At 33.9% G+C, this 13,383-nt stretch overlaps 1 protein-coding gene across 6 annotated transcripts in view; it reads left to right on the top strand.

The window, feature by feature from the left end:
- The window catches only part of USP15 (ubiquitin specific peptidase 15), a 145,911-nt gene that overhangs the window by 41,984 nt on the left and 90,544 nt on the right, over positions 1 to 13,383 (top strand). For 5 of the 6 annotated variants that reach the window (XR_004270618.1, XM_032284471.1, XM_032284477.1 and 2 more), the window contains exon 3: positions 3,584 to 3,714. Coding sequence is in view for 4 of the 6 variants with exons in the window: in XM_032284471.1 (XP_032140362.1) it covers positions 3,584 to 3,714 (131 nt within the window). In the remaining 2 variants the exon portion in view is untranslated. The other variant, XM_032284484.1, reaches the window with a different exon arrangement.

Genomic DNA, 13,383 nt, shown 5'->3' with positions numbered 1-13,383 from the left:
ATCCCAGGTTCAAGCAAGTCTCCTACCTCAGTCTCCCAAGTAGCTGGGTTTACAGGCATGTGCCACCACAACTGGCTAATTTTTGTATTTTTAGTAGAGATGAGGTTCCACCATGTTGGCCAGGCTGATCTCGAATTCCTGACCTCAGACGATCCACCCACTTTGGCCTCCCAAAGTACTGGGACTATAAGTGTGAGCCACTGAGCCCAGCCCAATATGTGTTCTTTTATATTTGTCTTCTTTTTCTTTTTCTTTTTTCATGTTTCATTCATGTTGTTGCATGAATCAGTACTTGATTCCTTTTTATGGATGAATGATTTATACTGAACAGATAGCACATTTACTCTATGCACTCATCAGTTGATAGACATTTGAGTTGTTTTCTCTTTTTGGCTATTAAGAATATTGTTGCTATGAACATTCACATACAAGTTTCTGGGTAGATGTATATTTTCCTTTCTCATGGGTAGATACCTAGACATGAAATTGTTGGGTCTTTTTAAACTTCATTGTTTAACTATTTTAGGAACTATAAGACTGTTTTTCCAAAGTTGTTGCATCATTTTACATTGTTGCTGGCAGTGTATGAGGATTCACTGCTCCACATTATAGCCCACACTTGTTATTGTTTGTCCTTTTTATTATAGCCGCCCTCTTGGGTGTGAAGTGGTGGTATCTCATTGTGATTTTTGACTTGCATTTCTCTAGTGATTAATGATAAGTATCTTTTTTTGTCCTTGTTATATATCTTTGGTGAAATATCTATGCCCATTTTTAAGTGGAGTTGTTTGTCTTTTTTTGTTGTTGTATTTTCAGTTTGTTATTTATTTAGGATACTAGATCCTTATCAGATGTGTGAATGGCAAAAATTTTCTCTTATTCTATGAACTTTTTATTTTCTTGATGGTGACCTTTTTAAGCCCAATTTACCATTTTTTTTCTTTGTTGCTTGTGCTTTTGGTGTCAGAAAGCATTGCTGAAACCAGGGTTGCACAGATTTATACTTACATTTTCTTCTAAGAGTTTTATAGTTTGGGCTATTACATTCACACCATTGGTCTACTTTAAGTTAATTTTGTATATGGTGTGAGGTAATATTCTAACTTCATCTTTTGGCATGTGGATATTGAGTTGTCCTGTAGGCTTTTTAATGAAAATGGACAAGCTGAATCAAAAATTCATGTGGAAATTCAAATGACAGAATGGCCAAAACAACTTTGAATTTTAAAATAAAGTAATAGAACTTAACACTATTTGATTTCAGTCCTTATTTTAAAGCTGTAATAATAAATACAGTTGGATATTGACATAAAGACAGATACATCAATTGATCAGATTAGAGAATGCAGAAATAGATCTACACATATATAGTCATTTAAGTTTAGAAAAATGTAAAAGAGGAATTCACTAGCAAAAGATAGTATTTTAAACAAATGCTGCTTGAGCATTTGGATATCTGTTTGCAAAAAACTGAACTTTGATCCATACATGGCACTTTATACAATATTAATCCAAAATGTATTATAGACCTAAATGTAAAAACTAAAACTTTTTGGAAAAAATCTTTGTGATATTATATTAGACAAAATTTTCTTGGATATGATTCAAAAGCAAGGTTGATAAAAGAAAAAATGTGATAAATTGTGTCTCATCAGTAATAAAAGCTTCTTTAAACGACACTCTCAAGTGAAAGAAAAGAGAAGCCACAGTGTGAGAGAAATGTTTACAATCATGTAGCTGATAAAAGGCTTGTATATAGGATATATAGTTTATAAAAATCACTTTGAAGAAAACATAAAGCCCAATGGAAAAAGTAGGCAAAAGGTTTGAACACAAAAGAAGATGTAGGTTTCAAAAAGCACGTGCAGAAATGCCCAACATAATTCATATTAGAGAAATGAGATTAAAACCGCAATGAGAACACTGACCCATACCAAGTGTGGCAAGAATGTAGAGGAAGTAGAACGATCATACAGTGTTTCTGTCAATGTCGTATAGTAAAATCACTTCAGAAAACAGTCTGACAGTTTCTTAAAAAGTTAGACATACATTTATTATAGAACCCAGTCATTCCAATCCTTGGTATTTACCCAAAATAAATGAAAGCATTTATCTATATGACCAGTTGTATACAAATGGTCATACAGTGTTATTTGTAATAGAAAAAATTGTGAACAACGCAAATGCCCATCAACAACTGAATGGATAAATAAGGTATATGTCCATATAATGAAATCCCACTCAGCAGTTAAAAGAAATTAACTATTGGTATGTAAAAACATGGATAGATCTTAAAGTATTTACATGGCATGAATGAAGCCAAACAAAAAATAGGACATACTGTTTTTATGTAAGACTCTAGAAATTGCCAATTTGTCTGTAGTAACAGAAAGCAGGTACTGTTTTCATGTACAATTCTAGAAAATGCAAAGTGGACTGCAGTTGCAAAACACAGAATATGTAACATTCTCTTAATCCCTCAGGTTTTTTCCTGCTTCTTGATTTATACTGTTATATCCTGTTAGGAATAGCATGTTCTCATTATTGAAATGCTACCAAGAACAATTTTGCTTTCTGTATCTGTTAATTAAAACTAACTCAGAGCAAGAAAAATCTCCGTAAAGTTGGATATAGCTCAGTGAGCTACTTCTGTTTCTCTTTCTGCATTTTAAAAATTCAGAAGGACAGATAACAAGTCTCAGGTTAGGACTGTGATATAGGTATGGTTCCAGAAATTTCTTCTAGATCTCTGGCCTGTCTTATACTAAATTTTTTTAGTCTAACTAGAAATTGGAAAGTGGATTGTGAATTAGAACCACATCTGAACAACTGCATCCATTTTGGACCTTGGAGGAATCCGGATTATGGGCTTTCTGGAATAATGAAATGGTTCACAAGATGTCCATTTTTTATTTTCATCACGGTTCCTAGCCCATGTGTCTTGGTGTCATTGTAAAAGGTTGTTGATTTGCTTCTGAATTTCCTGCCGAGGCTGATGCTAGAATGACCATTGTTACCATGTGAGGGATCTCTGCTACTCAAAATATTTGGGAAATACTCTTTTGCCAAGTCTCTTGACTAACAATTACTCCATAGTATTTTTTTAAGAACCTAATAAAAGAATTATGTTTTTAAATATTGCTTTTTGATTTATGGTACAAACAAAAAGTTTTAAAGGAATAGTTGGTTTTGAAATCTGTAAGGCAAGCTTATCCAGCCCACAGCCCATGGAATGCATGCGGCCCAGGATGGCTTTGAATGCAGACAAACACCAATTTGTAAACTTTCCTAAAACATCATGAGGCTTTTTTTTTTTTACGATTTCTTGTTTAAGCTCATCAGCTACTGTTAGTATTTATGTATTTTATGTGTGGCCCAAGACAGTTCTTCCGATATGGCCTAGGGAAGACGAAAGATTAGACACCGCTTATATAAGGTATCTGAATTACTATAGAGCTTAAAACTTGTTTTAAATTCTTAAATTAGCCTTCATGAGTTTAATTCGTAATGTGTACAACCAAAGTATTTAGAGTTAGGCACTATTGTTTCTTTTTATGTATTGAGTTTACTTTTCCTTTTGCAGATGGTGATGCCCAGTCACTTAAGGAACATCTTATTGACGAATTGGATTACATACTGTTGCCAACTGAAGGCTGGAATAAACTTGTCAGCTGGTATACATTGATGGAAGGTCAAGAGCCAATAGCACGAAAGGTACATTTTAATAATAACTTACTACAAATATTTTTCTTGATTAGTTCATATTTTATTAACTCAATGAATTGTGAAGTTTTGTCACTTATCTTAGAGAAAAAGGCTAGCAAAGTTACTATACACTGTTATAATAATGGCAGGTAACATGTTAAGAGGGTTTACTTATGCCAGCCACTATTGTAAGTATGTCATTGATTAATTCTCTATATGTAGAGAGAAAACTCTATAAGGTAAGTAGGATTATCCCCATTTTACAGATCAGAAAATGAGGATAAAAAATTAGGGTTAATTTCTTTTAGAAGGTCATATTGGGATACATACTTAGGCAACCTGACCCCATTTTCTGTGCTCCATTGTTTGTTTTGATAAAACAATTAGAAAAGAATGAAGAAACTAAAAGTTGAAGAAATGTTTTTTGTAACATAAAAATTTTTTAGACTTGAAAATGTAGATTTTTTTTTCATATCCTTTACCATTTTAAAATTATAGCCTAGAAGCATTAAGAATAACCAATTTTTCTTTATCTTAGGGAACTAAAAAGTGGTAAGTTAGGGTGTTACTATAGAAGAATACCAAATGTTCAAGGTAAATCAGCTGACTTTCCACATGTATTTGATCATTGATTGTGGGAAAGGTGGGAAGCTGAGAAGGTACCAAAGTCTCTTGGCATGATTTTTTATCTGGTTTGGGTCCCCCCTCCCATAGAAACAATTAAAAAGTTGGATTAGGTAACATAAGAGTAAAAAAACCTCTTGTAGACCAAACTGTATTTGAATTTATTTGAAGTTGATGCTATAGAATTGCCATATTAACAATTTGTATTTGTGTATCTATGGTTTTAGGTATATTAGAAGCTAACCTTGGATCTTATGAATAGATCTTGAATGTACGTTTTGTTTGTTTTTGTTTAGTTTTGTTCCTTAGTTTCAGCCATTTCAAAATTGGAATTCCTCTCTTGTAGGAATGCTAGTTCTATAAAATGATTTAGTTCTGTATAGTTCCATAGAATGATTTAGTTGCTTTATCTATAGTTGGGGGAGAATTGAGTGTTTTGATGAAAGGATGCTATCTAGAATTATTTCATTCCTAGGATAAAGGAAAATTTGTGTTCAATATGTCTTTAAATGTATTAAACTGTATCCCTTTAGTCTTAATGATACACTTTTTTTCTTGTAAATGTAGCACATTGAGCACTAGCAGTCTTCAGTATGGTAAACGGATCAACTGCCAACTTCATTGCTGTTTCTCTTTGAAATAGCCTTCATTGAGAGTTCTTGGAACCTCACTGTCTAATAAAGTAAAATACAATAAAAAAATTTTACACAACTAGAAAAAAAATTTGACAAATCTCTTAGGAGACCACATGCTTATTTTTAATAAATTGAATGAAATGTATCCAACCTATAAAATAGTTTTCAAATGTCCATGTGCTACATTACATTGCCAGAGTTCTTCTTACAGATGCAATTTCCTACAACATTAAATCTGCAGTAAAATTAGTTACTCACACTTAAATTTGGGAATTTCATTTGCATTTTCACTGTGCCCCACATGACTGATGCAGGTGGAACTCAAAGAAGTAAATAGACCAGCTTATAGTGTCTGAAGCCCAACTTTGAATGTTACCCATCTCCGATTGCATTAAAGAATCTAGAATTGGTGGTTCCACTAGCTATAATGTAGTTAAACATCTTCCTGTACCTCAAAGATCTCTAAAATGCTTCATTTATAGCATCAACCAAAGAATGGATGAAAAGAAAGCAGGGATATAAGCAGAAAATAGAATGGAATTAAAATCCAAGAGAAACAGTAGATAATAAAAACAGACCCATAAGAAATTCAGGTAATTGAGTTATTAGATTTTAGAAAACTGAGCTTATTATGCTCAAGAATAAAAGAAGTAAGACAGTTGAGAAGTAAGGTAAAACTATTAAGAAGCAAATAGAATTCTAAAACTAATACTATGAAAATTTAATGTTTTGGAATAATATTAGACCAAACAGAACTGAAGACAGAAACTTTTGACTAAATGATTTGTCAGTAGAAAATATAGAGTCTAAAGCTTAGACGAAATAATGGGAAATATAGAAAAAAGCTAAGGCATAAATGGAATGCAGTAAATAAGTTTAACATGCATGCATACAGTTGGAATCTTGGAGAGGAAAGAAGAAATGGGTAGAACTACTACTTAAGGAGGTAATAGCTGAGAATTTTCCCAAGCTGAGAAAGGTGTCCTGCTTTAGATTATGAATGCTAAAGAAATGCTATGAATCTCAAACTGAAATAATACAAACTGTACCCAATAGAAATGTTGAAAAGCAAAGGCAAAAAGATATTTCTAACAATAGCCAGAGGAAAAGTATCTTCAAAATAAGGATAAGGCAAAGTAATGATTTCTCAAGAGAAACCATGGAAGCCAAAAAGCAATGAACTATCTTTGTTAAAAGAAAATAATTACCAATTACTACTAGTTAAAAGAAAATAAACTATCAACTACTAGTTAAAATACCAACTACTATAAAAGAAACTACCACCTACTAGTTAAAAGAAAATAACTACCAATATAGGATTTTGTGACTAAGAAAATAATCCTTCAGGGAGGAAGGTGAAAAAAGCCATTTTCAAATAAAAACGAATTGAATTTGTTACCAGCAGATTTGTACTGAAGGCAATACGAAATAATCTTAAGAATGGTTGGAAAATATTCCAGATGAAAGCTTGGAGATGCAGGAAAAAATGTAGACAAAATGTAAATGTTGTGAGTAAATCTTAAGATGGACTGTTGAAAACATTAATAATAACTTTTATGGAGTTGAAAATGTGAATAAAACTGCATAATAATGTTAGCATGTAAGTTAAGATAATACTCTCCACCATGTTCCCTAGTGAAACCCAACTCCTCATATCCATGTTCTTGGGCACTCTCTTCCATGTTGTACTGAGGTTGGTCTGTGTGGCCAATAGCATACTCAGTACTCATGGTACATCACTTTCAAGATTAGGTTATAAAAAACACTGCGGCTTACATCTTGGGTGCACACGCACTCTAGCTGTCTCTCTTTCTCATTTCTCACTCGGGGAATTCAACTGCATTTGGCGAGGACACTCAGGCAGCCTATGGAGAGGCCCACATGGTGAGGAACTGAGATCTCTGGCCAATAGAGAGGAACGGAGGCCTGCAACAACCATGTGAGTGACTTTGGAAGTGGATCCTTTAGTTCTAGTTTAGCTTTCAGATGATTGAAACCCCAGCTATACCTTGACAGCAACCTCACGAGAAACTCTACACCAAGTCAACCCAGCTAAGCTGCTCCCAGATTCTTGACCCTCAGAAACATTGTGAGATAATGTTTGCTGTGTTAAGCTGGTAAATTTTGGGATAATTTACTATGCAGCAATAGATAACTAGTACTGATCTTGGTACCTGTAAATAGGTGCTGATATGAAAACATGGAGCTGACAGTGAATAGAAGTTGTCAGAACTTTAAGAGTGTCAATGAAAGATTAAAAGGCCTTAAACTGTTAGTGGATTACTAGACTTTGAGATAGCTGTCAGTGAGAACTTAAAGGAAACTGAGGAAATTCTTACTGGAAACTGGTAGAAACTGGGCTTTGTTATACAGTGGCAGAGTACGTTTAGCAACATGTTGCCTGCAGTAAACTGAAAGGTTAAAAATAGTATTTAATGAAATTGGAGGTCTGCCAAAGTGTTAAAAGTACTGCCTAGTTTCTTTTTGTGCTGCTTATAGTCAAATGTGAGAGATGAGAAATACATTAAAGAAAGGATTGTTCAATAAAACAGCCAATATTTACTAGTTTTCTTGAAGATTCCCAGTCCCTCCAGATGGCAAACGATGCTAATACTAAGAAGTGTTTCTGAACAAAGATGAAACTCAGAGCATTCTCAGAAAAAAGTATGATCTAATATTGCAGTCAAGGATTGACTGTAAAGTTACCTCAGAACAATCAGAGGTCATGCTTCACAGTACTATTCAGAGAGTGGCCCTGTAAAGAATTTAAGGGTTAGCTTAGATGTTGTCTTCTCAGTAGTAATACTAATTAATATTAAGGTTGTCATTTCAATATGTGGCTTCTAAGAACAGGAGGGCTTCAAGAAGCTTAAGGGCAATCCCTTAGCTTTCTCAGCATAAAGCCAAAGTAGAGAGGATTTATCCTAGAGAGCATTTGTGGGTATGGCTTTTGCCTAATGGAGTGAACTCCAGTAAGATCCAGTGGAGACCTGCATTGTTTTTGAATTACCTCACAGAACCACTGCCATCTTGGACTGCAGAGACAGTATTAATTGAAAGGAGCCTTTGACCTCCCAAACTGTAATAAGTAGGAATCAGGCTGGAAATTTACTTAACTGCAAGCATGTGCTAATCATGAAAAAAGGACCCAGAGAACAGAGCCAAATGTTAGAAATAATAATTTTCAGGCAAGGGTAGAACTGAGTTGCAGTCAAGGAATTTCTAGAATTTTTCCAGGTAGATGTCATAATTGCTGTGGACCACTGATTCCTTTTACCTCCTGTTTTCCCTGCTTATAAAACAGGAATATTTAAAAGGTTATGTTCTGTGTGCTTCGTCGTTTTATTTTGGGTGTATGGGGGGCAGAAAACTTGTCTCTTAGTTCACAAACCTATAGATGAAGAGGCACTAGAGTAGTCTCCCTGTGTGATTTTGCTTTCCATGATTTCAGTTACCTGCAGGCAACCATGGTCCAAAAATATAAAGTGGGAAATTGTGGAAATAAACAATTCCTGAGTTTTAAAGTGTGCACCATTCTGAGTAACATGATGCCATCCCACTCTGTGTCCTCCCCATGGACACTATACACTACCTTCCCATTTGTCACTTAGTAGCCATCTTGGTTATTGGTCTACTGTCACAGTGCTTTGTCAAAGGTCATTAGTAGCATAATACAGTGTTACAGCGTTCGTCATTCACTTCACCTCTTCTCATTACGTAGACATTTTATCATCTCACTCATATCACTATAAGAAAAAGGGTGAGTACAGTATGAGAAGCTACCTTGAGAGACCAGGTACACATAACTTTTATTATAGTATATTGCTATAATTATTCTATTTTATTAGTAGTTGTTAATCTTTTGCTGAGTGTAATTAATAAATTAAACTTTGTCATAGATATGTATGTTTGCAAAGGAAAAAACATAGTTAATATAGGGATTAGTGTGCTATTTGTGGTTTCAGGCATCCACTAGGGGTCTTGGAAGTTTTCAAAGGCTTACAGAAAATTTATAATTTGTCAATTAGAGATGACACATTTCTGAACTCCAGGTTGCTAAAATGAATTGAGACTAGTCCGGGACTTTGGAGGAGGAATGTACTTTACATTTTAGGGGAAAGGAGAATCACTGGGGCCCAGGGGGTAGACTATGGTAGCTAGCCTCAAAGATGCTCCCCAGTGATTGTGACTTCCTAGAATTCATACTCTTGTGTAATCCTTTCCCACATTGTACCACAATTGGTCTGTTCAGTCAGTAGCATATGGAAGAAGTGGTGGTATGTCACTTCTGAAATTAGTCCTTAAACTATACCAGTACTTCTTTTGGGAGTGCACATACACATGCTGTACCTCCCTCATCCTCTCCCCTCAGATCACTCACTTTGGGCGAAGTCATAACTTTGCCCTTAACTTACCCTATAGAGAGACTCACATAACGAGGAACAGAGGCTGCCAACAGCTACATGAGTGACTTGTAATTAAGATTTGAACACTGTGATTAACCATCATAACCTAATTGACATGTACATTGTACTTAGTCATTGCAGAATACACATTTCTATTAAGTGGAATTTTTAAGCAAAATAACCATATACTGGGCTGTCAAAATTCCAGTAAACTTCAAATGATAGAAATTGTTCAGTGTATTTTCTGTCATTAGTGGGACTAAGCTAGAATCAGTAACAAAAAGATAACTTGATTATCCCCCAACTACCTAGAAATGGAAAAATATACTAAGTAATCATTGAGGCAAAGAATGAAAATTAGACATATTTTAAACTGAATAATGAAAATACAACTTAAAAGAATGGCTGAAGTCAGAAGTCATTCTCAGGAATTTGATAGCTTAAGTGCAAATATAGGAAAAGAAAGTGAAAATCTGTTGTCTCAACAAGAAAAGGAAATTAAACTGAAGAAGAAACAGTATAAAGTTGACATTAATAAAATATAAAACAAACCTACATTAAATGAACAAAATTCACTCATTATACAGAGCAGTGAAATTTGACCAGTAAAATAAAGATGAGTCCCGGCAAGATTGATTAAAGATAAAAAGAGAGTAGGCACAAATAATCTATATTATGAATGAAAAAGAAAACATCATAGCAGAGCCTAGAGGCTTTTTTTAAAAAAGGTTATGTTCTGAACGGTTTTATGTAATTTGAAAATTTAGATGAAGTGGATATCTAGACAAAACTTTAAAAGGCCAATACAGTAAGAAATAGGAAACTCAAATTGACTTACATGATTAAAGCAATTGAGTCATTAGAAACCTTCCCACAAAGAAAGCTTCAGGCCAGGAAAGCCTTACCAGTGTGTTCTACCGAATATTTAGGGAAGCCATAAACCAATACCATACAAATTCTTTTCAAGAATAGAAGAAGCAGTACCCCCCAACTTATTTTATAAGGCTAGCATAAACATGACATAAAACCTGAAGGACATTACAAGAAAAAAGAATTACAGGCTGGTCACACTCATGAACATAGATACTTAAGTCCTAAACACGATGTTAGCAGGACAAATCCAGCAGTATGTAAAAAGGGCAAAAATGACCAAGTTAGATATTTTTCAAAGAATGCAATGTTAACTTTGAAAAGCACTCATAACTTTAGCATAATGAAGAAAAATAATCTAAGTAGATATAGAAAGAACATTTGATGCTCAACATCCATGTGTGATCTTAAAAAAAAAAACTCTTAGAAAACTAGGAATAGAAACCTCCTATAAATATCATACTTATTGGTAAAATATTAAAAGTTCTTCCCAAATCAAGAATAACTGTGTTAGAAATCTTAGCCAGTGTGGTAATTCAGTGAAAAGAACTAAAAGAGTGAACCTTGAAAAAGAAGACATGACTGTCAGCGTTTTTAGAAGGCATGATTCTGTAGGTTCAAGATTCCAAAAACGTACTGGTAAACAATTAGAATTAATGGTAAATTTAGCAGGTTGCCTGATATAAGGGCAGTATGGGAAAACCAGTTTTTTATTGGCAACAAATAAAGTTTATTTTTATTTGTACAAATTTATGATGTATGTGAGAAAATTAGTTACATGTGTATAATAACTAGTGATCAAGTCAGGGTATTTAGGGTGTCCTTCACCCTAGTACAATACATTTTTGTTAAGTATAGTCACCCTGCCCTCCTATCAAACATTGAATTTATTCCTTCTATCTTACTGTATGTGTAAGATACATATACATGTGTGTTTGTACTTTTAACCCAGCTCCCTTCATCCTTCCTGCTCCCCTCCCCATTCTTCTCAGTCCCTGTTATCTATCTTTCCACTCACTACTTCCATGTGATCAAATTTTTTAGCTTCCACATATAAATAAGGACATATGATATTTGTCATTTTGCCCTGGCTTATTTCATTTAATATAGTGACCTCCAGTTTCATCCATGTTGCTGCAAAAAACATGATTTCATCTTTGCAATGGCTGAATAGTATTCTCTTGTTTATATATACCATATTTATCCATTTGTCCATTGATGAGCACTTGGGCTGATTCCATATCTTGCTATTGTAGATAGTGCTACAATAAACATGTGAGTGCAGGTATTACTTTGATATATTGACTTCTTTTCCTTTGGGTAGATAGGCAGTAGTAGCATGGCTGGATTGAATGGTAATTCTATTTTTAGATTTTTGAGAAATCTCCACACTGTTTTCCGTCATGGCTGTACTAGTTTAAATTCCCGTTAGCGGTGTGTAAGTGTTCCCTTTTCTCTGCATCTTCTCCAGCATCTGTTGTCTTTTGTCTTTTTAATAATATCCATTATGGCTTGGATAATCTCATTGTGGTTTTGATTTGCGCATCTCTGATGATTGGTGATGTTGAGCATATTTTTATATACCTGTATTTGGCCATTCATCTTTTGAGAAATGTTTGTTCATGTCCTTTGCTCACTTTTAAATGGGATTGGTTTTTACCTGTTGAGTTGTTGAGTCCTTGTATATTCTGGATATTAGTCCTCTGTTGGATGAATAGCTTGTAAATATTTTCTCCCCTTCAACAGATTGTCTCTTAATAAAGTTGAATTTAAAATAACATTTACAGGTTAAAATACTTAGGAATAAACCTAATAAGAATTGTGCTTTTCTATAATGAAAATTGTAAAACATTACTGGGTAAAACTGAAGAAGACTTAATGAGTTAATGGATCTAGGCTGAAAGTCTAGAGGCTGAAGATGTAGGAGGAGGAGAAGGTCACTAATGTTTTTCTCTAAAGGACCAGATAGTAAATATTTTTAGCTTTATGCACCCTTACTCTCTTTTGAAATGAGTAAACCTTGCTGATTTGGGCGTAAAAGCAGCCCTAGATAATTAATAATTGGGTATGAAAGTAGCCATAGACATAAATGAAGAGTTGTGGCTGTGTTCCAGTAAAGCACTATTTACAAAAAAATAGATGATGAGGTAGATTTAGCCATCTAAACCTAAGTTTAGCCTAACTTAGTTCATAAGTTTGTCAATCACTGGATGTAGGCATTGGCTGTAGTATCTACCAGCACACAAAAAAGGAGCAACTAGATATTTGCATCCGTTTAGATTGAGGGTACGTCACCATCTTTGAAGTGGTCTAAACCAAAACTTACAAGAATAGGAAAGATGGAGAACTTCTAGGTTAAAAGACATTTAAGAGACGAATCAGTCTACTGCAATATATGGACTTTACTTGGATCCTGATTCAAACAGTATATTAAAAATGAGACAGCAGGGAAAATTTGAATATTGACTGGATATTTGATATTAATTAATTAGTGTTAGTATTTTAGGTTATAAGATGGTATTGTGGTTATGTTTGGGTCCTTGTTTCTGAAGAAAATATTCTGAAATGTTTGTGGATAGAATGTCACATATATAGGATTTGTTTCTTATGCATTAAAAACTATGATTTCATAGTTTTGTTGTATTTATCTACTTCTCTGTCTTCATTACCTGTTCTCACTCAGACTCCAGGATCTAGGTCTAATTTATCTCCTAAGTATAGGTACTCAGTAAATGCTTTTAAAATGAATGAAGCTAGTGCCTGCAAAAGACTGTCAATCTGTTAGACCTGTTATTATGAAATTGTTTATACAGTACCAGATTTTTTTAGAAATTACTTTTTTCTTCCCATTTCAGGGAGGAAGGCTCTTGGAATGAAGCAAAGTTTCTGTGAAACTTTTAATACATAGACAGATGTAAAGAGTAGACTACATTAGGTTTATTTCATACATTTAATGACCTTGTAAAAAATGCCCTCAATATTCATAGCAAAAAAGTGAACAAATAGAAATTATTTATTGTAATCCTTTATAAACTTATATTTAGCTCAAATACTTAGTAAAGAGACTTAAAAGAGACTTTGCCTTCATTATGGTTATAAATTAATGAAAATATTTTTACATATCTGTAACTCTTAAATTTTGG

The sequence above is a fragment of the Sapajus apella genome, unplaced genomic scaffold, assembly GCF_009761245.1.
Source record: "Sapajus apella isolate SASKATOON/1434 unplaced genomic scaffold, GSC_monkey_1.0 scaffold2, whole genome shotgun sequence".
In the NCBI taxonomy this organism is placed as follows: domain Eukaryota; kingdom Metazoa; phylum Chordata; class Mammalia; order Primates; family Cebidae; genus Sapajus; species Sapajus apella.
The sequence above is the reverse complement of the archived record's forward strand: the minus strand, read 5'-3'. Positions and strand labels throughout refer to the sequence as shown.